Source organism: Rhea americana, unplaced genomic scaffold (genome assembly GCF_003343005.1).
Source record: "Rhea americana isolate MKP2758 unplaced genomic scaffold, rheAme1 scaffold_65, whole genome shotgun sequence".
In the NCBI taxonomy this organism is placed as follows: domain Eukaryota; kingdom Metazoa; phylum Chordata; class Aves; order Rheiformes; family Rheidae; genus Rhea; species Rhea americana.
This window is the reverse complement of record NW_028186812.1, coordinates 3,610,708-3,637,316: the sequence shown is the minus strand read 5'-3', so window position 1 is coordinate 3,637,316 and position 26,609 is coordinate 3,610,708. Positions and strand designations below refer to the sequence as shown.

The window sequence follows — 26,609 nt, the reverse complement described above, 5'->3', positions numbered from 1 at the left end:
AATTAATTTTACAATATTTTTTTTCATTTTCTAGTCCTCTTTTTCAAATAAATGGAAAACTACATTTTTTCATCTCWGATAGGTTCCTGAAACAAATTATCAGATTATCATCCTACTTGTAAGMACCTAGAAGAACACTAGGGGATGAATAGCAGCCTACTTGAATTTTTCAAGAACAAATCTCATGATATCAATATAATTTTCATTCATGAACAGGTAAAAACTCTCTGTATTTCAAGGAAAAATAAATGTATGTCAKATAGCTGTAGTTTTGTTCCCATTAGGAACTGACATACAAAATATCTAAGAAAGAAGACTGAAGCAATACTTACTGGAAAACCATACTCAGGGTACTTGTCAGCAGTTCTCTGTAAAGCAGGAAGAATTAATCAAGCAGAAGGATGAAATGAACTATTTTGCAGGGGTCCATCCTAGTCAGTGCACTCATTCACAACCTTTAGGATGAAATAGAGTGGGCATGTTAAACTTTTAGACAACAGAAAGCTGAAGTGGGAATCAGAAAGCTGTTGCAGGACAGAATTAGAATTCACGATGACCTTTGCAAACAGAGTAAATGTCTTTTATAAAAAACATAAAAATTGAATAWGGATAAATGTAAGGTTTTAAGTAAGCCTAAATAATCAACCAAATATAACCTGAGAAAGAAAATTATTAAGATAGTTTTGCAGGAAACAATTAGGAGATTAAAATAAGACTAACCGAAAATGACTGGACAATACCATACTACTTTCAAAAAGGCAAAAATATTTGGTGACATCAGRAAGAGTATTATCTATAAGATCCTCTGTTATACTCAGAAGTAGAAAGGAATGTGTAGAAAGAAAAAAGAAAGCTCAGAAAAATAGAAAACACATCCCATAAGGAAAGTCTGAAGGGACTGAGGTTGAGAAGAGCAAATTGAAGGCAGAGTAAAGAAATTGTGTATCTTCTGTGTTCACGTTTTACAGAACAAGACATTATGGGCGTAAATAGCACATAGGTAAAAAGTAGTTACATATCAGGAAAAGTTCTCAAATAACTGGGAAATGAGTTGCCTGGAAAGTGTGCAAAAAATGTATCTAGCCATCACTGCAGGTCTTTGAAGAACAGATTGGTCACATATCTTCCAGGAATGATCTAGGCATAGTTATCATGTTTTGGGCTGAGGAAGGTRAGTAAGACCTTTTCAGAGTTCCTTCCTCCCATTTTCTATTGTATAGTGGTTCAATCACTGAAGTCTTTTACACTGTTTGGTTTCAATGTTCTACTGTTGTATTAAGCATATATTGCTATTTGTATCATGGTGTGATACAAATCATCCTCATTGCTTAGAAAAGCAATGTTGGWTTCACTGAATTACTAAATGTTATTGCAATTCTTCTTCTTAGTATATGGCATAAGTGCTTTTTGTGCAATGTGGCTGGCACAGAAATTGGAAGTCATCAGTCCGTGCTGTGACTATTAAGAAATACAAATTGATTCAGCTGTAATAGTATGACCATGAAAAAGCAATAGAAAACCATTGGCTCAAATCTTACAGTAGGTTAAGTGTAACTGATAAAAAAAGAAAAACTCTGAGTTTTTGAAAACTCAGCTTGTACTTGGATAAAACAGAATGAAAGCAATTCAGACCTGTACAGTGAACTTTGCAAAATTTCTATAAACATGAAAAGGCAAGCACTAAATTCTCTTTAAATGTGAGAGGGATTTATTACCAGCAACAGTAGACTGACATCCCTGTTCCCAGTTGTGTCCCAACCAAGCTGAAAGTAAATTTGGGGCAAAATAAATGGGCTAGATATTTCATAAGCCACTAGTCTAACTAACTGGGGAGAAGTTAGYTGTTAACCTTTGCTAATGATAATGTATATTAGCAGCAAGTAGGGACATTTAAGCCTGGTCCTCAGAAATATTTACAGTGCTTGTGGTGCATATGAAGAATGGCTTGTGGGACAGGCAAAAAAAGACTGCTCTCTGCCCTTGCAAAAGGGCAGAATAGACAAAAAGCAAACTTCTAGAGGTAACACATTTTGTATTAACTGTTAACACATTTTTCTCATAAACTCTGGAAAACTGACCAGAATGCTGAATCCCATTATTCTAAGTCATGCCAGCCTTGCATCTCACAGGCACGGGTTAGGAGACATGAGATATAGCTAAATTCAAGATAGGTATTAATATGAGATTGCACAGAAACCAAGTTTTGAGCTAGTTCAGAGCAAGGGCAGACATGGCTTGTGTCTGATAGGTAAAATAAGTTGGGCCATATGCTAAGGCGGGTATTTACACTTACCTTTCCTAACTTCAGCAATCTGAAGTTACCTTTTCTGAGTTGCTTATTGAGGGTCATCTCTTTTAGAAACCTTTCTTGGCTGACTTGAAAAATARTATTATTTAATAATAAAATATTAAATATACTTCATAAAATTAAAACTTAGAATTTTAATAATCAAATTATATAATTATAATAATTTGATCTGAAACAAAAAAGCAGTGGACATTGTGTACCTTGATTTCAGCAAGGCTTTTGACACTSTCTCCCAAAACATCCTTCTAGATAAGCTCAGGAAGTGTGGGTTAGATGAGTGGACAGTGAGGTGGATTGAGAAGTGGCTGAAAGGCAGAGCTCAGAGGGTCATCATCAGTGGTGTGGAGTCCAGTTGGAGGCCTGTGGCTAGTGGCGTCCCCCAGGACTCAGTACTGGGTCCCATCCTGTTCAACTTGTTCATCAATGACGTGGATGAGGGGACAGAGTGCCTCCTCAGCAAGTTTGCTGATGATCCCAAGCTGGGAGGAGTGGCTGACACACCTGAGGGCTGTGCTGCCATTCAGAGAGACCTGGACAGGCTGGAGAGTTGGGCAGATAGGAACCTCATGAGGTTCAACAAGGGCAAGTGCAGGGACCTGCACCTCAGAAAAAATAACCCTAGGCACCAGTACAAGCTGGGGGCTCACCTTGTGGAGAGCAGCTCTGCAGAGAAGGACGTGGGAGTGCTGGTGGATGACAGGTTGACCATGAGCCAGCCATGTGCCGTTGTGGCCAAGAAGGCCAATGGTCTCCTGGGCTGCATTAGGAAGAGTGTTGCCAGGAGGTGGAGGGAGGTGATCCTGCCCCTCTCCTCAGCCCTGGGGAGGCCTCATCTCAAGTCCTGTGTCCAGTTCTGGGCTCCCCAGGACAAGAGAGACATGGAGTTCCTGGAGAGAGTTCAGCATAGGGCTACAAAGATGATCAGAGGACTGGAGCACCTGCCGTATGAAGAACGGCTGTGAGAGCTGGGCCTCTTCAGCCTGGGGAAGAGAAGCCTGAGGGGGGATCTTATCAATGTGTACAAGTAYCTGAAGGGAGGGTGTCAAGGGGACGGGGACAAACTCTTTTCAGTTGTCCCGTGTGACAGGACAAGAAGCAATGGGCAGAAATTGAAGCACAGGAAGTTCTGCCTGAGCGTGAGGGGGAATTTCTTCCCTGTGAGAGTGACGGAGCACTGGCACAGGTTGCCCAGAGAGGTTGTGGAGTCTCCTTCTCTGGAGATCTTCAAGGCCCACCTGGATGCAACCCTGTCTACCATGCTCTAGATGACAGTGCTTGAGCAGGGGGGGTGGACTAGATGATCTCCAGAGGTCTCTTCCAGCCTTACTGATTCTGTGATTTTGTGATTCTGTGAAAATGTTGGAGAATTGGTCCTTTCTATTGTTAAATTGTAGGCAAATTTTTATGTGAAGTAAGGTTTCAAAATGCAGAGAAAGCCTACAGTCTTTTGCTGAAATATGTCCACATAGAAATATTTGATATTTTAAATTATTACTATATTTGACTAAATCATCTTGCAAAATTCAATTTGAGTCCATAACTGGAATTACATCCTGGGTAAATAAAGCATTTAYTTAAAAACATGTACCCAACTGGAAAAAGAAAAGAAAGAGATGCTYTGCCAATGCAACCTATAAGATAGTGGCAGAACTGGGAATAAAACTAAAGTGTCATGAGATCCAGGTGAGTTTTCAAGCTCCTATTGGCTTAAGTAAGATTTGTTTGGTTTGATCCCCTGAAGAAATTTGCCACTTTTTCTGTTCATGACATAGTTTGATTTCTGACAAAAGATGCTTCCACCTCAAAATGTAATCAAGACAAGCTTTCCCACCAGAAAGCCTGAGCTTGTTGTTGGGATATCGTTTGGACTAATCAATTCATCTATTTTGCTATTATACACATCCTGTAATTTAGCACAGGTGGGGGTTTTTATGGCCTTAGATGCCTAGCATTTAGAATTTCAATTTGAGGCCCAAGTATATTTTATTTAAGAAACAATATTTTAATATTTTAAACATACTTTAATGAAGAATCTGTATTTTATTTAAGATTCAAGAAGGTATGCATTACTTACCTGGAAATATGTACTGTCACATTTTCATCATCTCTGTTCCTTTTAAGCATAGTCYAGTAAAAAGAAAACTGAAAGATGAGCGTTAAACATCTTGACTGTATTGACCATACCTGGGGTTTTGAATATGTTGAAGGACACTGTTTACAATGAAATCTTAAGTGCTGGACCCATATAGGCTGCATTTCAGATGTTTAATTAGTATTCAAAGTGTGCATTCTTAACAAGTTGCAATAACTCTAACAAATTTCATTTGATGTTTTAAGTTACTGCACACTTACATTTAGTACCCTGACTGTTGTCAGTTGACTTACAACTACTTAGAGCAAAGATTAGGGTTTTTGTATATGTCCATTTCCTGGAAAAAACTCTTAAACATGGAGGAAGAATTCTGTAAAAGAAAAGAAAATACCTCAATGGCACAGGAAGTGTGTGGCACTTCTCTCTTCTAATAATTTAGAAAATGTAATGAGTCAGAGGACAATAAACAAGTTGAGCCCTTCTCAAGGAGGCCAGAGARGCTGCCTATGGAAAGCAGAGAATGAAAGTAAGCCAGATGGATTTTATATGGCTTGTACTACACACGCTACTCTGAAATGATGCTTTCYCTGAGCTGGACTTGGCAACTTCCAGCCACTTGGCTGCCTGACATGCTTGGTAGCAGAACAACATGCCAGCTGTGCAAGAGCACAGTGAGTACCAGGGACAGGGAGCAGGACCTGCTGCCAAATCTGAGGCCACCACTTTAAGTCTGCTGTTTGTACAGATTTGTGAGGATAGGTTCAGCATGGCTTTCAGGATACACTACATGCAGACCCTTTCAGTTATTTGGCCACAAAGTTCAAGTTATAATCTGAGAGTTTATCAGTGATTTTAGTGCATGTGAAATGTATTGGGGCAGGGGATATTTTGAACACTGCCACGTGGAACTACTCCCATAATTGTAATCAAGGAGTATTTTAGCTGATTAATAATAATGTGAGCCCAAATAAGGGACACAGTAAAGTAAAAACAAGAACAAGAAAACTGTATCTGCATAGAGATAACCTGCATGTTGTGTACTCTACTGAAATTTATGGATTCATTTCCAAGCATTTTCAAGGTGCTTGGCTGATGACAGCAGCAGTAGAACAATGGTGCTCAAACAACAGATGAGCTTGATGACACACCTTTTTACATGAGACAAGACAAATTTCTGCATCTTGATATCTGACATATATCCTGTTTTTCTTTGCTTTGTTTTTTTTTCCTTCTTTTTTGACAACATGATGACATGACTTGGTCATTTAATCTCCTTGCAGCTATTGCAAGACCTAGTCTCCTANAAAAAAAAGAGAGAGAGAGAGAGAGAGAGAGAGAAAGAAGAAGAAGAAGAAGAAAAAAAGTACCTCCCCCCTCCTCTCTTCCCTCTTCCTCCTCCCAGGTAATTCTAAGTATGTAAGCAAAGACAGCAACTAGGCAAGCTAAGTAGGAATGAAACTGTTCAGGTGAAAAGGGAAAAATTTGCTTTACCTGGATTCTGAACTTTCATACATAAAAATCAGGTAAACACACACTGCAGTTTTCAGTCTTTCTATTAAGATATGGCAATAATGAGGGCCGTATGAGAATTTAGCTGGAGACATGGATGTACCTGGGGTTTCATTTCCTTCTCTTCCAAACTGTCATCTTTTTTTCTATTTCTTGMATATCTAACAGATCTTCACAAATGCATCTCTCTACCTTGATGTTATATTACTAGGGAAAGAAAATATCTCAGTCCTCACTGATATTAATTTAGAACAGATTTCTCCTTCTGGGGAAGCAAAGGGACTTCCCTTTCCACAGATTATACTTGGAASATAAACACATATTTTGGAGGGCTGCTCTACTTGGTATCTAAAAAATTGTTAGTCATCTAAGTCAAGCTGACTCACTCCCACTTACAGTAAGCACAGGGGAAAGGAATGCAACAAAAAATATGTCCTTGAGCATTGAAATGTACAGACTTTGAGATGTTCTTTCTTTTTTCTATTTCTTTCTTTTTTTAATTTTTGGTGCACTCATCCTCATACAGTCATGTATGCAAGAATGCAGTGCCCAAGCTTCTTTGCTTAGCCCTATAAATAATGTTGAAGTAGGAAAACTTTAATAAAGTGTGAGAAGGAAAAAAATAATTTGACCTTTCTAAGTTTAAGCAGCCTCACATTTGACGTATTAACTCCAAAGTGTATCATGTATTCGAACTCTTGCTAAGCCTTCCAGAGTTGCAGTGACAGTCGGTGACTGTAAGACCTGCTAGCTTCCCTTCTCCTAGGATTTGCGACGAGTGGTGGTAGTGGATGACTCCACGCTGAGGAGGACAGAGGTGCCTATCTGCCGACCTGACCCCTCCTCTAGAGAGGTTTGCTGCCTGCCGGGGGCGAGGATACAAGATGTGTCTGAAAGGCTACCAAGGCTTGTCCGCTCATCAGACTGCTACCTTCTGCTGCCCTTTCACGTGGGTGCTAACGATACAGAGAACAAACTAGAGACAATCAGGGAAGACTTCAAGGTCTTGGGCATGGTGGTCAAGAGTCTGGGAGCCCAGGTGGTCTTCTCATCGGTMCTGCCGATTAGGGGGAGACGTAGGAAGAGGAACAGGAAGATTTCCCAAATTAACAACTGTCTATGCCATTGGTGTTGGCAACAGGGTTTTGGATTCTGTGACCATGGAGCACTATTTGAAGATCAACAACTGGTGGGAAGAGATGGGATTCACCTCACCAAGCGGGGCACATTTGCCTTTGCAAACAGGTTGGCCAGCCTAGTAAAGAGGGCTTTAAACTAGATAGGAGGGGAGAGGGAGGTGTCATATGGATAGGGAAAACAACAAAACACAAATTGGGTTGGGGGGCCTTGTGCCCTTGTGGCCAAGAAGGCCAATGGTCTCCTGGGCTGCATTAGGAAGAGTGTTGCCAGTAGGTGGAGGGAAGTGATCCTGCCCCTCTCCTCAGCCCTGGGGAGGCCTCATCTCAAGTCCTGTGTCCAGTTCTGGGCTCCCCAGGACAAGAGAGACATGGAGCTACTGGAGAGAGTCCAGCATAGGGCTACAAAGATGATCAGAAGGCTGGAGCACCTGCCCTRTGAGGAACGGCTGTGAGAGCTGGGCCTCTTCAGCCTGGGGAAGAGAAGCGTGAGGGGGGATCTTATCAATGTGGACAAGTACCTGAAGGGAGGGTGTCAAGGGGATGGGTTCAAACTCTTTTCATTGGTGCCATGTGACAGGACAAGAGGCAAAGGGCAGAAACTGAAGCACAGGAAGTTCTGCCTGAGCGTGAGGGGGAATTTCTTCCCTGTGAGAGTGACGGAGCACTGGCACAGGTTGCCCAGAGAGGTTGTGGAGTCTCCTTCTCTGGAGATCTTCAAGGCCCACCTGGATGCAACCCTGTCTACCATGCTCTAGGTGACCCTGCTGAACAGGAGGATTCGACTAGTTTATCTCCAGAGGTCCCTTCCAACCTTACTGATTCTATGATTCTATGATTTAAAGAAGATTCATATGTTTTCTGTGAGTGTTCTGTCAAGGCTTTAGAATGTGTAACTGATTTCAGTAAGTGCTGGTTATTTATTTTGGCTTCTCTAGAGGGAATTGTTTCTCAGTAATTATAAAGTAAAATTCATTGCAAGTCTGATGACTTCAGAGCAAGTACTTTGGGTCAACAGTTAAATACTGAAATGTTCTGAGTGCCATGAGAGCAGGCAGAACTTCAGAAGTTAAGTACTATGTTATGCTCTAGATGAGGGAATAATTTGACCTTGTTGTTTCAGCATGCTATATATCTGCAGGTAGAATGAGCGGAAAATCTTAAAATAGGAGGTGGAGGATCAGGGGTTAAAGTCATGTGTAATAAAAGTCATGGTCTTAGGGTTTGCCATTTAAGTTTAAATGTTTCTGTAAGTTAAGGCTGAAATGATCCAATATACACTTCTATATTTGGGTAAATTGTGATGGTATGAATTCCAAAATGTGTGCATCAGCATTATAGCTGAGTTACTTCAGGATGAAAGATTCTGATAAGCTGTGAGAAATCCAAACAGCTTTTGAGATAATGGACCCCATATACAAGTCAATCATTTTAATGCTATGTTGTTTGAAGCTGTGTCTCTGCTAACATTTCAGAGAAGATTGAAGTTAATGATGTTTAAAGATAGCGTTAGGTTCTGGCAGGACTGGAAGCAAATATTACAGTCAGAAAGAACAAAACTAATAACATGCCAAGTGACACAGGAATACCCTAAGCAGTCCACTGACTGAATTTGGAGTTATTTGTTTGTATCCTCGAGTTTTCTACCCTTCTGGTACTTTAGTCTCTGGCTCTCTGAATTTAGGGCCAAGAGGTAGTTTCATTAGTTGTGGCAAATGCTCTCAAACAGCTAAAGTCTTCTTCCCAGTAAATCCTTGTTCAGATACCAAAAAGTATTGGTCTCTGTAAGCATTTTCATCTCTTTCCAGCATTGCCTAAAAAGCATTGACTATAATTGCAATTTAGACTGCAGGAAAAGTGCATAAATGTATTTGCATGTGTGTATGGATACACACTCTCTTCTCTACATAATATATAAGTAAAAGAGAAGATAAGTCTAAGGCTAAAACAAGTAATGAGGCTCAAGGGTTGGAAATGGGTCTCATTTACCCCACCGACATCACATGTAGGTTAGAAAGCAGATGTGGGTTTTATGCCCCAGTCCATGTTGGACCGGAATAATGAAGTGATCTAGACATGTGGGATTCCCCAGGGCACTCCACACTGTTCAGCCTGGAGGTGACAGATGACTCAGAGATGCTCTGAAAGCTTCCAGCATTACAAGAAACTTAACAGAGTAGCGTAGACATAGCCGGAGAGTTTTCTGAGAAGGCACGTGCTAAGGTTGTGTTTATTGTCCTAATACCAGGCATAGCGCACAGACCTTCTGCTTCTTCCCCTATCTGAATGTTTTCCCAGCTGTACCTTCAGTATATTTTCAGCTGAGTTCCTTACTTCCTGAGTAATTTTAAACCCATGTTTCTCTGTATGCCTGCACACTACATGAAGGCATTACTTTTCATCTGTATTTGTGTAAGAAAGAGAAAATCAAAAGAGAACTTGCTCAGCAGCTGCTTAGGTAGACACCATTGGTTGTAAACATCTCTCATTAGTCTATAGGGAGGATGGTGAAGAAGGCTAATAATGTCTGGTAGCTGTATCTGCGTGCAGCTGTGATGGTGGGTGGGCTAGCTCAGATGTTCCTGCGCTAAAATAGACTCTGTGCCAGCCTTCACCATTGCTGCACAGCCAAGTGTGCATGTTTGTGTGCGTGGGAAGGCAGAAATGAATTTTTTCCTATTGACTCCACCCACATACCTTCCCAGAATCTGGTACACATATTCCAGGTCAGCCATGTGCTATGGCCAGTCAGAGAATATTTTCCCTAGAGATGTGTGATTACACACCTGAAGGCTGTTTCTGAAGTCTTTCCACCACATTTTGCATGAATAAGTGCCATCTCCCAAAGTAATTCTCTCATTCAGCTAATTAGTGCTTTAGGCCTCTGTTTTACAGCCCACACACATAGCAGCTCTTATACATGGAAGCAGTCCCATTGAAGGAACATGAGTTGTTTTACATGTAGAAGAGCTAAAAAATGTACAAAATACACAAAGTGTCTCCATTAGAGGAAGAAAAAATAGATTTACAAACTACCATTTCTTTTTGGCTTAATATGTTCTGTTTCTCTTTTCCCCTGAGTTTATGCCTGATTCTGTGCATTTCATTTTGTCTTCCACTTCTTTCCCTCCAAGACTAAACATTGTTCCAACTCTTTCTAACACTGTTCTTCTCACATCGTTTGCCTGTTTCTTATTAACTTCTCTTCTTTGCTATTTGTGATTTTTTCCAGCTGGCAAAGAGGCCATTCTGTTGCCGTAGGACTTCTTTCAGATATCTTTTTGTCCCTCCAGTGGTCATGTATTTCCTTAGAGTTAAGACAACATTTTAGCCAAACATTTTCTCTTTTCTCCTCTTCAAAGAGCATCACTAAAACATCTAGCTGGTTTCTTGTAACATGATAAAAAAGTTGCACTGTGCAGCCACTTCCAGAATGGTTGCAAAGCCAGAATGATAGTACTGTGAAGAGCTGTTCAAATTGTTCAGCAATGTGCTATTCAAATTGTTGTGCCAAATTTACTGATAAAAATACCACATCTTTTCCTAACAGCAGTGCAAGTCTGTAAATACCAAGCAGTCCTGTCCTGTCATTACTCCAATCTGTACAGTAGAATTGCTAAATAGGCTCTGATGTGTGAATCTTGCTAGTGAGCAGAGATGCACAAAGAAATCACTTCATTTTCAGCATCAGCTGGTAATGCTAGTAAGTGTTTTTTTGTGTACTCTGCATATTGTATTGAAAAATTATTGTTGCAATCCTGTGCAATGTGCTTGAGGTGACCTTACTTGAGCCTACTTGGATTAGGTGATCTCCAGAGGTCCCTTCCAACTTCAGCCATTCTGTGATTCTGTGAAAATAATGACTTTCAGATTGAAAAAGCTAGAAATGGAATAAAGAGATGTTGTGCTTGTTGGCTTACTCAACCAATTGACACAGTAGTGAATAGATTGAAAAAGCAAACAAGTCCTGAAATTAAGCTAAAATTGAGAAATAAAAGAGAAATGGTTTAGGATGTAGGATAATGGAATAATAAAGAAGGAAAAGTGTTACAGACTGAAGAATCAAATGAGTGTAAGAGACTAAAGAGAGAAATTATTTCACTGTATAGAGTTGTATCAGACTCATTAACCTGGATTAATACTGATGTCTTTTTATAGCTCATTTAGATTGAGTTTGCAGGTTATCAAGCTATGGATCAAAGGTGATTATATGTGGTGCTGCCAGTACCACTTCACTGATTGACATTGGCAAATTACACTTGTATGGCTTCATCATACTAGTTTAATGAGCTGTCTTGATCAGGGAAAGAATTTAGACTCTGATATTGTAAAATATTGAAACAAACTTTAAGTGAAAGAACTTACAGTCCTTTGTTATAGAATACAGAAACACGTCAGAGGATTGAAAATACAGAAATAAACACCAGAAGAGGACCTAAATGTTCTCTTCTGCTTTTTCCTCCCTGGGAGCTCCGTGCTACTAACTCTCCCATTTTCTTGAAAAATGAGTTTGCATGAGTGCATATGTGAATGTACAACTGAGCCTTAGGATTTTAGGTTCCTTGCTATAGGTAACTTGCAGTGGGTCTCTATGCAATCATGTTTCAGACTATCTCCTTAAGAAAATGTATCTTTTCTTTCTCATTTACTTTACCATTTTATTTTGTAATTTTGCCATTTTTTTTACTTTGTCATTTTATTTTATAACTCTAGCTAGTCTGCATCTCTTTGAGAGAATCCTGTTTCTTTGAGAGAATCACGATTATTTCTCCATGATTCTCTCTTCTTTTTAAAACTACAGAAAACAATTCTGTCTGCTTGCAGCTGGCAATTCAAGGGACTTGATAGGAATGTTTGTGTCTGACTATTCTTTGCATAGCTAATCCTTTGCTCTAACAAACTGTTGCCCATGGGCTGTTTATGTACAAACAGGTTTTATGAAAAATCTCACTCTGTTTGCAACAATTTATTAAYTGCAAAGAGGCAATATTAACTAATCAAATTGTTATGTTTAAARTGTTTCCATCAACTCTGGCCAGAAGCAAAGCTCTATCCATAGAGGTAATAACTGGTAAGCTTGCAGCTTAATTTTCTGTAGCTGTTGTTCAATTAAGAGGCCTGTGAGTGTTTCTACCTTGTCTTACAGGTGCCACCAATACTTCTGGACAAGCAGTTCTCAGAATTTACACCAGATATCACACCCATTATTCTGGCTGCCCACACAAACAACTATGAAATCATCAAGCTCCTTGTGCAGAAAGGGGTCTCGGTGCCCCGGCCCCATGAGGTCCGCTGCAACTGCGTTGAATGTGTCTCAAGTTCAGACGTGGACAGCCTTCGCCATTCTCGATCCAGGCTTAATATCTACAAGGCTCTGGCAAGCCCGTCCTTGATTGCTTTGTCCAGCGAGGATCCTTTCCTTACTGCTTTCCAGTTGAGTTGGGAGCTGCAGGAACTGAGTAAAGTAGAAAACGAATTTAAGTCAGAGTATGAGGAACTGTCACGGCAATGCAAGCAATTTGCAAAAGATCTTCTGGATCAGACACGGAGTTCCAGGGAATTGGAAATTATTCTTAATTATAGAGATGATAATAGCTTGATAGAAGAACAAAGTGGTAACGATCTTGCAAGATTGAAACTGGCAATTAAGTACCGTCAAAAAGAGGTGAGTATGTCAGAGAATATTTAAGCGTATTTAGTAGTAGTAATGTGATAGATAATAGCCTGAAAGACATCCTTTTAACTGAGACAAATTACTGCTTATCTTTTTTGTTCTACAGGGTCTCTTCTTTTTTTTATATTTTTAATTAGACAAATTTGAGAAGCTGTTATGGTTTAATAATATCAGAATTTGAAATGTTCTATTATAGCTCAGATCCAAAGAGACTTTTTTTTTCCTTTGCACCTGAACAGACACTGTCTCCAGTAGTTCTGCACTGAGCTCCTTTTCAATAATAGGATCAGAAATATGCACAACACTCTTCAAAATAGTTTTTCTATAATTGTGTCTGACAGAAAAAGGAGGCTATGTGTTTACACACTTATAAAATAATATAGCTACCTCCACAGAGATGTTTCTTCAGAAAGTAGCTATTATTATGAAGAAATACTGAAATATAAGAATAATAGCAATGTGTGACTCTCCAGAATTTTGATATTCAGGTTGATTTTGCATAAATATTCCAAATGGAGATGCTTGTCTATTGGTTTTCAAGATAGTTAAAAATTCTTGAGTTAGCTAAACTCGTGCAGATATTTAATGAGAATCAGGGGATATCTGCCTATATTTTAAAAAATCTTAAAGTTCTTATGTGCATGAAGAAGTGAAGGAATCTAGACAGAAAGATGTGTAAGGAAAACAGTTCTCATGAGATTTCCAAAAATTCTTCACATGATCCCTGATAGAAATTATATCAGAATGTGCTTTATCATCTCATTTGGCACCTTTACATTCATAATCAGCTGAAATTAAATAAGTGTTATTTGCTTATTTTAAAACATAGCAAATGCTTCTGTTTCTTAGTTTATCTAGCACTATTAAGTCTCTATTCTGCAATATGTAATAGTTAATGTATTCATACCTTAAGTACGTAAGAAGGGTTTTCAGAAACAATAATTAAATGAGTAACAATTGTGTTGTACATTTGAAATACCATTTAGTAATGCTAAGATAATGCTAAGAAGTTATCATTAAGGTAAGGACCTGCTGATACCCTACTTGAAAAATATCTGAATTCGTCACTGATTCCATATGTCTTCTAATAAAGGATGTTTTTCCTTGAGGAAATGTATTATATTATTTTATATTTAATAGTGTATATTAAGCAATATATTCTCTGCCTTTGTAAATTAMTTTTATATGGTGCAGTTGCAGACCCTTCTAACAACTATCATTTATGTACCTTGAGACACAAATCTTGCATTATAACATATAGTCCTATAGTCATTTAATAAATGCTAGCTTTTTTGGAGACTTCTTCAGAAAATCTCCATTTTCCAAAATATTCCTTCATTAAAATTAAGTTCTGACTTCTCATGGGGTTTTTTTTTGAAAAGCAGGATACATAACTTCACTTTCTTAATTTGAGACACAGACAGTGAGAGTCATCTCTAAGGAGAAATGGTTTTTATAGTGCTATCTGATTCCCAGGCCTAATTAAATTATAGTAATACAGATGATTACACTTTATTGACTCTTTGTAATAKCAAACATTAAAGCAATACTGATTTTCAGTGCAACAGTTCCAAATGAGTGAATCTTTTATATTTTACATATATTTTTCATTTCTATAAATATTTCCCCCTATCTCTGCCCTTTTCCGTCTCCTTGAAGTAAAAAGTGAGATTTTATTAGATTTCTTTGTTCTGTTCCTAAATGTATTTGCCTACTGGATGCTGGCTTAATCAGTAGCCACCTCAAGTGATCAAACAGTTTATTTCTGATCTTTATAATAATATTTGGGYAAGTCCAGCTCAGAAGACCAAGAAACTTGCATTAGGTGACAGCAAGACACATGCATGTGCTCACACACACATCTCACAAGCACCCCCACAGCCCCAGCAGGCTCTCAGCCCACCTCCTATCCATGCCTGGACCCGTGGCTGCCTTATCTATCCCTGGCTCAGGTGTTGAGTCTTCCCAGAGGTGGATCTCCTTCTCATCAGCTAGTCCCCCTTGACTTTTGCGAGTGAATTACACACACACACACACACACACACACACACACACACTCAGGATTACATTCCCTGGAGGGAATACAAGCCTAGTCAGCTGCTTGTAGACCTGGAGACTCTGTGACCCGTGGCCCCTGCTTCAGTTGCTGGCACTCAGACCTCACAGAACTCACATATGGGAGAGAGAGTAAGATTACATGGAAAATAGTTAAGAAAAGGGTTTAATAGGAAGACAGGATAAACTGTGTTGACCCTCTTCAAGGCTGTGCCTGAGCCGTCCCTTAGAGGCCCATGAGTCAAGGGGCTGAAGAGTTCTGCTCTTCGTTATTGTCTCCCTTGTCACTGACTCGTTAATGTTTGTGTGTCTGTGTGTTTATCACTTCTCTTGTTATTTGTTTTTTCTTTTACGTTGAATATTCCTTCACCTGATAATTAATGAACTAGATGCTCTCACATTCCACATTCACTTACTCTATGACCATCTAAGGTAAGCTTCATGGCAAGCAGCAGAGGTAACACATAAATTTTCTTTAAAAGAGAATGAGAGCAAAAAGAAAAACATGGGCTGGATTTTAACTAGCCTATTAATATATTCTGTTGAATTTAACCTGCTTAAAAATACTGGGTTTGGGTATTCARCCTGCTCCTGCCTGTGTGTCTCAAGCACCAGGAGTCAGTTCTCCACCACATACCTTTCTATTCTAMCAGAAGCAAACACAGATTTGGGGGGTTGATACTATCAGTTCTAAAATTTTTTCTTCTTTCTTTTAACTTACCTGCTGTCTCATAAAGCAGAACAAAACAGATGAGAATGCATATGCTTCTCTTTTTAACTTACCAACCATCCCTAATATCGCAATTTTCAATMACATTATTATCAAAGGATGTTGTAATGCTATGTTAAGATTGAGATGAAAACTATGTGAGTAACTGCAGTAATGAAGCCACAACTCAAAGTAACAAAATAATGAGGAGTAAGGATAAGTGTAATAGGAACATATAGTTTCTTAGGTTACTTACACAATTGCTCAAGAGTTAAAGATTTTTTTTTTCAATTTGAAAATAAACCCAAAAAGTATTAGCAGTAATTCCTAAGTAGTTCCTAAGCATTACTAAGCAAGCAAGTATGAAACATATATTATAACTAAATTGTGTAAAGGATTGAAGTAGACTTTGGATAATATAACTCAGTTTAATCKCAAAGACACAAGATTTGGAAGGAAAGGAGGACAAATGAATGATGAAGAATTTTGGTAATGTAAAGAAGAAAAGCTTGACAAATGCAGGAAAGATAATGCCAAGGAGTTTACAAAATGGCAAGGTATTTGATCAAATACAGACTTAAAAGTACCTTGTCATGAATAAGAAAAGACCCTTTAAAAGCAAGTTATTAAGTAGTGTTCACTGTACTAGTCTGCAAGCYGCTGGTACCACCAGTATATCTATGAATATCGAGAGTGTCCCCATTCTCAGAGCTGTCTGCATTATTTTCGGTGAGCAGTTTCCATTCCTTTCACATCTGGCACCAGACTGTGATCATCTAATTCAGATGCTGTCAAAAGGCCTCTCAGCGGTATCTCTTCTCAGCTCGTGGAGTCATGTCAGAGGGAGCCTGCCATGTATTACTAAGGGAGCAACCTCACTGATGAAACCCAGCTCTCTTCTTTCATTAATAAATAACAAACTTGAGAGACACTTGCAGTTTCAAGTCTACACTGCAGAATGAGGTCTGGCAAGACTTTGGAGAATACCTGTTTTGAGTTAGCTGACAGAYCCAGAGAGTATGTGTCAGTGTGCATTTCTTGTGTGCTTATCTGCAACTTTGCTTTAGCAGAGCATATGGGTTAGAACACCCAAGGAACTTTTTTTTTTTTCCTGTTTGTTTTGCACCACTGGTGCTATTCGACTGTAACCGAAGACACATTGCTGATGCTTAGGGTGCCTGTTTCTAACACCTCCTGTTGCTAGGTTACAATTAGCAGCAGGCAGGAGATGCTCTCCGAAGCCATACAACACTCTGCTTTGTGCAGAAACATTTCATTGTCTAATCCTCTGCTGTATTGTATTCTCACAGCTAAGGGAGAGTTTCATTTAAAAAGGCTTAGAGGTCGTTTGTCATTTACACTTCCATTGTGCTGGATTCTTGGCACACAATGGACAGTGACAAATAGTTTTCTATTTTCCTGAATCAAGTAAAAATATTATCTGATTCAAGTACAGTTTAATTCAAGGATGTAGAAGGGAATCCCCAATTCTGTATATGATTTACAAGCAAAAGTTATGCTGCATTTAATAATCCTCATACATCATTCTGAGTTCAAGTAAATTGGAAAACCTTGGGATAACAATGTACTTAAGTAGCAGAGAACGGTAGCAGTCTTTAACAAGTAGCAGGTAGTCCTCTTTCTTTGCCACTGACTGCAAAATGCATGTTTTGTCTCATATATTTTGAAAGCTTGTAGTAAAGAAATGGCAAAAGGACCAGAGTGTCTCTCGCTCTTCAATTAGGTTTGTTGTAGATTTGTTTTACCACTGTGCTTCTGTTTAGGGATTACACATGCATCTGCACACATGGGGAAAAATGCCTGCTAAACTGTATGTTTACACTTTTCACACAAATGTGAAACAAAGAATGAGGAGGTTAATAGAGTGACAGTAACTTTGTTAGTACTATTTAAAGACTTATACTGCTAATTTTTATCACTGTCATGTTTTGCCCCATGCTAAATGATTTAAGCTATAGTGGTATGACTTCACACACTATCTGCTATACTGCAGGGTATGGTTGTGTATCATTATCAGTAGGACTATCTTATTTTGCTTTGTTCTTAGACGTTCTGATATCAGCACTGCAGAAAYATGAAATTTTGAATACAGCTGAGACCCTTTTTTCACTTCACTTTTCAAATGAATAGACTTTTTTCTTTTTTTTTTCTTTTCCATTCTTGTTTTACTCTAACCATCTTCMCCTTCCTCAGTATGTACAAAATTAAATTACTTTCCTTGATCTTGTTTCACATAGCAGCAATGTTTGGAGGAAAAAAAAAATTCTACACTACTCACTATGAGTGAGAAAACCTCAGCTTTCCAGAGAAGATCAAGTGAGAAATCAAAAGCAACAGCCTAACCTGAAGGCAGAGCTAGCATCTGTGAGGCTAGAAAACAATAACAAGAAACAGCAATGGACTTTTTGAAGATTAGGAAGATAAATACAGTTCATATTTTAAAAGCTGGAAGAAGTAAATGGCCTTTAAGGCAAGCTTTCAAGCCCATTAACAACATAAAAAGGGAGAATCCTAAACAAAGTCCTCAGAGCTTTCCTGACGACTTTACAGTAAATATTAAGTCTTACAGAAAATCCTTTTTTCAAGGAACGTTTCAAGAGAAACACTAATTTATGCTGATGTTAGTAAAACTGTTTACGAAGTGACTGGATGATGAGGTCTGTATTCATACAAGTAGGTCAGAAGTGCTGGGGTCCTAGCCTCCAACTCAGCTCGTAGAAAAGGGTTTATTTTGAAAAAAAAGCGGGTTTCAGAACCCCTAAAAAGGAAGGCAAAACAACATGTTGTTGTTTAATAAGCAGATTTTATTTTGATGATACAATGTTTTGGAGGACTGCCCTCTATTTTGCAAAGATTTATCATCAAGTTTGCTGGGGATAGAAGAGACCTACTGCTTGACTGAATAGTGCRCAGTTGTGTGTATTACAGTGCATTTCTGGGATAATTCAGTTAAAATCGTTTTTGCCAATCTACCTAAGGTGAATTCTCACAGTTTTTTTCTAACTAGCATTTGAATTGGATTCAGAGTAACTGTTTATGAGATATGCAGGTCATTTCTGTTTCTTTCTGTCAATCATTTCATTCAGAGAGTTCAGCCATTTTGAGGTAACTGCRTCCACCTAAAAAGTAGTGCCGAAACGCTTGATATCAACAGAATTTAAAGTATGTTACAATCTGCACATTTCAGTTTGACATTCTTGATTCATTTTAATAAGTATTATTCTGCCATCTTTAAAAACTCGTGTAAACACATGGATTGTTTAGCACCCATGCGTGGTTATGTTTCATGTTTAGGTGTGAATAAGGAAACCATCACTAAATTTGCTACACATTACATTTAGTAGGGAAGCTTTTGCTGGTCGTGAATTGATTTTTTTTTTTTAAGGCTTAGCTTAAAATATCAAATAATGTTAAATCTTTGCATCTCTTTCCAGCTGATTTCTCTAGAGCTGAAATGTCAATATTTAACAAAAATTCAGCTGCCTAAAAACTAAGAAAACTCTCCAAAATGACTCTTGCTCTCTTCCAAAAATTAATAGCAGGCCCTGATGCCACTTTTATTTTTTTCCTTATTTGTTAGTACTGCAGAACTGGCATAGAGACAAAGAGAGAGAGAGAAAGAGAGGGTTTTGACAATTGAAAAGGGGTAAAGATATTCAGATTTAACAAGAGATCTGTCTTTATTAATGAGAGAGACTTCAAGGAAAAGAGTGTCCAACTAATTTKCTCACTTATTCTCAGGCAGACAAGAAGTAAAATAGGAAGAATCCCCCACAAAAGTTTCCCCATTGAATAATAAAACAAATTTCATGGATCAACTACTTTTAACATACTCTGGTGTGCTTCCATCAAACACACACTGAGGATTACTGATGCAGACAAAATCACTAAATTATTAATTGGTTAATTAAATCTTAAACACAATAATACTAAATTCATACTTTATAAATCATTTTTTGTTATCAAAACAAATGGGGATGCAGAATAAAAAGATTTGTCACTAATTATTAAGACATTTGTCTGTTTGTTCTTGTTCAGAAGATCATTCATAAAAATCAAATCATTAGTTCCTCAATAGTTTTCCATGAAAATACAGTGTCACTGGAATGGAAATGTTTCACAATAATGTCACATATTCAGGGAAAATTTCAGTGAAAACATGTCAAATTGTTTCAATTTTGTCATTTCATTTAGATGTCTGAACACTGCATTTCACAAAGTAGAGGTTTTTTTTGACTGTAGTTTCTTCTTACTTTACTTGGGCTTTAATATTTTGACAGTGTCATGTTTATATTTAATATCATCCATATGATATTCTTTTATAAAGCCATATAAATATGAACAAAATTAAACATTATTTTTTATCAAAATTAAATATTTCAGCAATGGCTAGAGAAGATAATTTGAAACTACTGAAATAAAAAGTTGTCATGTTCTCAGTAATGTGGCTTAATGTTTAAATGGTCATTCTGTTGGGAATGACTTCTCATTCTGATTGGGGATGTAAAATCCATCTGGAAATAGTGGAAATTTCCACAAAACTCTTCTGGTAATGATAAAACATAAGGCAAGCTTTGCAAGTGACTCAGAGACRAGAATTTCCCTTTCGCACCACAGATTGATTTTGCGTAGTTTTAGTAGCCATTATAATGAATTTCTCATTAAAATTCTTTCAGATGCAAAAGTCTGAATTATTGACTATGCAGTTAGGAATGACTTGAGGAACAGCATCTAAGGATTATCCTTTGTTTAAAAAAGATCTGAACAATAAGCAGAAACACTGCAGCCATGTGTTAGGCAGTCACTATAGCTATRCAAGCATTTGTCAAAAGAATGGAAAGATGCAGTGAGAAGGCTCCATGTAAAGAAAAAAGAAAAACACAAAAATCTCATTTGGATAGTATTTGGACATTTTTAACACTGGAGGAAGATATGTTTAGTCTATCAATCCCATAACTGCGAGAAATGAAGTATGCAAGTTTGGGTCCATGTCTCCAAAATGCCCATTTCTGCAGACTCTCAGACATAGTATTCAAAAAGTTTGATAAACATTTTGCCAGGCAAGAACAAGGTACTCTAAAACAGGTCATATATTTGCTTTGTAAATCATGTAAAATCTCTGTGTTTATAGATAAAGACTCCACAGATTGTTAAATAGCATAAATTATGTAAGTAGCTTATCTGCTGCATAGCCTTAAAGTCTTGCTATAATTGGCTATCTATTACCTCAGGATTGAATGAAGTTTAGGTGCCTCAGTGGAAGCTGTCGTTGTTACTAGAAAAAAATAGTTTTTAATCACAGGGTGGGAGTCCATCTGCTTAACACAGGCATTTAATTGTGCCTAAATTTTAAATGCATGGCAAAGCACTCCTCCTTATGCATGTGAGCAAATTCCTTATACGGTCAAAAGAGAGAAGTAYGCCCGGAGGGAGATCCTGTCTCTTAAGATAAGACATCCAAGTTTATTCCAAAGATGTCTCTCTCTCCTCCCTTAGGTGGGTAAAGAGCTTGAACACTTGAATAACTACTTCACTAAGCACTGAAAATTTAGATGCGAGTTAGACACCTTGTTGCATCAACCACAATTTCTACCCGTGGCAACACAGAGTTCAGCTTCTGAGGGCTAAGAGCCCACATAACGGGAAATGAATCTCAGCATTAACTTCTTAATGATGTCTCAGAAGGCATCTATAACCTCTGAATGCTGTACACCACATACAAACTACAGCCATCTCATCACAGTTCTAGTTAAACTGTTAATGAACTGATACCAGTGTCTTTTCCTTTCGGACACTTGGTGGAAATAAGTATGTTAGAGAGACTAAGACCTGCTGTTAATAAAGTACAGCAGCATTCTCCTATTTCAGTTCCTTCTYTGTATCTTCCTTAGAAGAAAATTTGCTGTGGTATCTGCCTCGAGCAGAAATAACCAGTAGTGCATAGCCATAACCAACAGTGCACAGCCCTTATGTTGGGACGTGTTGGCAGCAATACAATTTGAATTTTAAGTTTGAGGCTGTCACTACTAATGAACCTATAAGCTCCCTTGTACACCTGGGACAGATTTTGCCCAGTGAGGTAATTTTTCCTCTGCACAATCCTGAATTACTGGCTTAATGAACAAAATTTTGGAGRGGGGAACAAAAACTTTAACAAGGTGGAAAAATAACACATAAGCTTTCATTTTAAGTGTACAACTRAAATGACAGGAACTTTACAGCCCTCTTTCATCTCACCACATGCTTACTGGGGGTTTGACTCTTCCTCCCTGACCCCATCAGGAACATTTAACCCGCCGTTCAGACCAGTTAGTTTTGGTGGGTGATGAGGCCCAATCTAAGCTGAGCAGAGTCAYGGTGGTATTTGCTTGGGGTAACTGGCCCCATGCCTCCCATGGCCTCCATTAGCCACTCCTGACTCCTTCAACCTCCTTCCCAGCACAGCACCTCACTTTGTACACCTGCCAGCTGTGCTTCACTCCACCCCTAACTGCCAGGCACTCATGCTAAGCCCAASAGCTTCAAATAACTTTTGTTATTTCAGCTCCTAGAAACTCACTTCTAGCATTTGGAGCTCATATAGTCATCTAACTCATCTAACTCACTCTAACTTGAATTTTCAACTTCTTTGTTTCTTACCTCCTGGAACACTCTTAAGCAACCTGTCTGCTCTCACATATCTTGGAGGCTCCTAAAGAAAGTCTTCTGTCCTCCTTCTCAAGATCTAACCTTTCTATGCCTGTACTGGGAGCTATTGGCTTAAGATAGAGTGACTACTCAACACAGTTAACATAGACACATTTAAATARTCAGATGGCTGAAACTTCATAGTTTCACATAACTTCACACATAGTTTCAGTGGAAATTTTTTCCTCACTTGGCAGAGCTCCCTCCTTTAAGAGAACTGATGATTAAAAAATAGAACAAGACAGGCAAAGCAAATGTTTTAGGCTTGTCTGTTGGTTCTTTCCATTTACCTCCCCCTTGTTCCATCAGATATTCATAGACCATTCTTCTTTTCCCTCTCTACSCTTCGTTTTTACTGTAGGCCTTAGTAATATAAACATAAAATAGTAAAGACTTTCTTCATCCGTTGCTTCTGTGAATATGTACATCCATTATCAAATATAAGATTTATGAGAAGAAGAAACTCCAGTTATATGAACTCACTCTTATGCCTCTCAAGAGCTCAGGTCTTTATTCAAACTTGCAAGGAGAGAATAAAGTTTTCTAAACTTGGCAGCTCCAGGAGTTAAAGTAGAGCATGTCAGAGAGGTGGTGTATATGGCACTGGTATTGCAATCAGGAGTTTACGTTTGTGAAAGTCATATAGCTTTCAAGTTTAACTGCAGTAATTTGAASTTCTAGAGGATCTTTCATACTGAAAAGAAAATGTTCACACAAAATATTAACAAGTCCTTTCTTCAGAAGCACTTGGCTTTCTTCTGCAAAGAACAGGGTGACATTCCCCCCACAACTCCAGTCCCTGTTCACCAGAACATCTTCAATCCATCTCCTTTGGCATGGTCCAGCAATGTCTACCATTCTCCTGTGATCCACTTCCTTCTAACCTAAGACATAATAAATTCTAATGAGCAAGGGAARGAGAAGGAAGAGGAAATTGCCAGCACTCTGATAATGCTTGTTTGAACTTTGAGCTTGCACAATCCATTATTTCATCAATAACTCTGAATGCTGGAAATAGCTTTCAGATAATAGTTTGGATCGATGGAGACATCTGATAAAATAAAAAAAGCCAGGATACTCTAATTACATTCTTTTGATATTGTCTCAACAGTTTTCCCTTGTGATGCATTTAAACATCTTTTTTATGAGTACACTYCAGGAATCCTAACATCCATATCTATTTCCTCTTCACCTTTTGTCCCCCTATTTTTTTTGGTAACACTCCCTGCTCTACTTTCTGAATTGCAGTGGCTTCTGCCTTCTTTGCCCTATCCACAAAGACAATAKTTCCTGCAAATATTCCTGGGTCTCATCCACTGCTTTGCTTCCCAAGAAGAGAGGGCACAGATTTGTGGCAGCAGGAGGCAGAAGGAGCTTGAGACAGGAACAATCTTTCCTTATGATGACCCTGAGGAATAAAGTGTCTCAGGCCACTGCAGTCTCAGGCACTTCTGTTGAATGTTGCATCTTGTTTTCCCTGATTTAGTGACTCCGTCTTGGGAGACAAAGCACAGGAAACAGGATTCCTACACACAAAAATCCTTATAAAGAAGCACCAATCATAAAAGGAAACTTGTCTCATTTCCCGGGCTCAGTTACAGAACAGACAGTATGGCTAAGCAGACTTGGCAGTGGGTTTCATTCCTCCTTCTGTTGCTAACTTCCTCCCTGGTTTTGGAAAAATTATTGAATATTAGATTCACAAATGGTATTTAACTATCTGAAGCTTTCATCTAAAATTATAAATATGTAAACTCCCTAACTACTTAAAAATTTAGTGGAATAATTATTTGAATAGCTATCTGCATCTTCTGGCTATTCATGCAGTCCCTGATCCCCAAAAGGACTCCCAAAGGGGACTCTGAACGCCCTCCTCTGTCCAAGGAGGTGCGATGCCAACACCCCTACTCCAAGAGTGCCTCAATTCATCCTGACCTGGGATAGTCTCAGTCCTTTCTGATGAAGCTGAAACATGTGCTTCTGATCAGACTGCAAGGTGGACTTTGGGGTATACTTAACCTACCGTCTGTACGTAGCTTCAGGGCTCTGACATCTGTTCCCACTTCATTTCCCTAGGTGGATTTTAGGCCACTGTCTTTTCCAGAGGACCTAGTACTCTGATGTGTATGCAGCAGCACTTCTTCAACCGCTTGTTCCCCTTTATTACTGGGACTATAAGATCTTTGGGATAAAGAATTCCTATTACAGGTTTTCTGCTATGACCAGCACAATCAGGCATAGGCATACCATGCCTGGGCTTGTACACGCTGTCGCAACATCATGATAGTGATAATTACACTGTAATGCTGATTGCAGCTCATAATGCTTCTGTGCTTCTGTGCTCCTTCCCTTTTGTGAATAATAGTTCTTAATTTTCCATTAAAATTTTGCAAAACATGTAAATGTGATTATGGCTTTTGAGGGCAAAATTCCAGAAAACTTTGCTGTTGTTTATTACAAACAGCTTCAGTTGTCTGGAAATCAACCCATCAAAATCTGTTAAGTACTGCTGGGGAGACAGAAGGAAGGGTTAAAAAAGAACAGGCAGCATGCTGAGTTTTGCTGAAAGGTTGTGAAAAGCTTGATAGTGTTGCTGCTTTCTGAAATTAGTTTTATTTCATTAGTATGATTCACAGATATGGAATACAAACATTTTTTTTCTGCTTCTGTGTTGCTTAACTTTCCAGATATTTTCAATTGCATTTATATAGAACTTGTTTTATAGGACCTGACACAAGGTATGCTGAAACAGAATAAGGAGAGGAGAGCGCTGAACACGTTTCTTTTTAATTAACTTTTACTTTATACAGTAAATTCATCCTCACAATAATGAAAGTAGAACAATTAACAAGGTATGTATGCTGCAAGGCTTCTGCTGTCACATGCAAGAACAGATCTGCTCATCAGATATGCAACTACTTTAAATTTGCTTTATTTTTTCTACAYAAGCAAAAGCTCAGCAAATCTGGGAAAGGAGTTGAGTTTGTAAACTCACCTTGGCTTTTACACTCAGCATTAGAGATATTCTTTTTCAACAGATTTCCCTTCTACAGTAAACCATATTTTCTGTGCCCTGCATTCCTGTGCAGATGTCTCAGATATTCTTAAAGGGCATCTAAAATTGTAGGACGTATATGAATCGAGACCTCTTTAGAGTCTATTTGTTGTTGTTTACATGTAAGGCAGGTGTTTGAGCTCCTGTAACAATCAATAATACTGTCAGCAGGTCCTAGAGCATGATTCAGCTAAACAGCCTCTGGAGAGCAACTTAAGTTCCTAAAGACAGGTGTGTAGTGCTATTTGAGATGTTCTAAGCTATCTGAGATGTAAACAGATCTAGCAGATATGACTCAAGAGCTACAGTGGATATATGCCCTTCTGGACAAGAAACTGGAGGCCAAAACATTTGATGTCTGTATGTGGGTAACTGAATTATATCTCCAGTTATATACTTCAGAGTGAACTGAATTTGTTCCTAGGAGCCATTGACTATATTAACTAGATAATCACTGAAAATGGGAGTAGGACACATCTACCTATAGATATCTAAATTTAGGTATTTCAGCCTCAAACCTACCCCATGGTAGTCATCCATGGAGGGGAATGGCTACTTCTAGAATATAATTCTCTTCACTTAGTTGTAAATGAGATTATTTGCACCTTGGAGCTGCCTTTTTCTCCCTATTGACAGGTGGAGAGAAAACCAAGTGAGTATCTTATACCACTTTTTCTATAGCTAAAGTTATAATGGAACTAAATCCCCTTTGAATGTCTAATTTTGCAGAATTTGGAGTTTCTCTGGGATGTTGCCAGCATGGAGGAAAATGCCTTTTGACACCTTCATTGTATACTGTCATTTGCCCCTGTATACTATATACAACATCATACTGAGAATTTTTCTAAGAGAACATGGTCATGCAGTTGTGTAATTCTGTAAGGACCTTGACTAGCCAGTCAAGCTTTGTCACTTACCACTATTCTTGACCAGTTCCATGCAGCTGCATATCCATTCTGGAGGGGTTTATTTCCACATCCTCTACACAAATGATTGAGCAGCATCTCAATGGTGCCAGTTACCTAACCTGACGTGTTTCTTTGACTCATCTCCATTTCTCCTGACACAATGGAGCTACTAGTATTTCCACCTAAGTTTTTCTTTTTTTCTTTTCTTTTTTTTTCATTTTTGGCTTGACTTCTGTAATCTGCAGGATCTTCAAATAGGTTGATTTATTCTTTTTTTCTGCTTTAGTTCACATTCTGCCATTCTAATTTTATATTTACTGTTTGCATTATTTTATCAATTTCAGATACTTCACTAGAGAAAAATGCAAACTTTTAGCAGGGGAAAAGGTTAGAGAGATGACCGTTGAGCCACTTTGCAAAAATAAGATGTTCTGAGGAAGGATTTTAAGAAAGTG

The 26,609-nt window shown here is 38.4% G+C and overlaps 1 protein-coding gene across 2 annotated transcripts in view; it reads left to right on the top strand.

Annotated features, from left to right (window-relative positions):
* TRPC4 (transient receptor potential cation channel subfamily C member 4) overlaps positions 1–26,609 on the top strand; it is a 149,400-nt gene that overhangs the window by 69,108 nt on the left and 53,683 nt on the right. For both annotated transcript variants that reach the window (XM_085320661.1, XM_085320660.1), the window contains exon 3: positions 12,192–12,710. In XM_085320661.1, the coding sequence (XP_085176787.1) occupies positions 12,192–12,710 (519 nt within the window). The remainder of the gene's footprint in view (positions 1–12,191; positions 12,711–26,609) is intronic.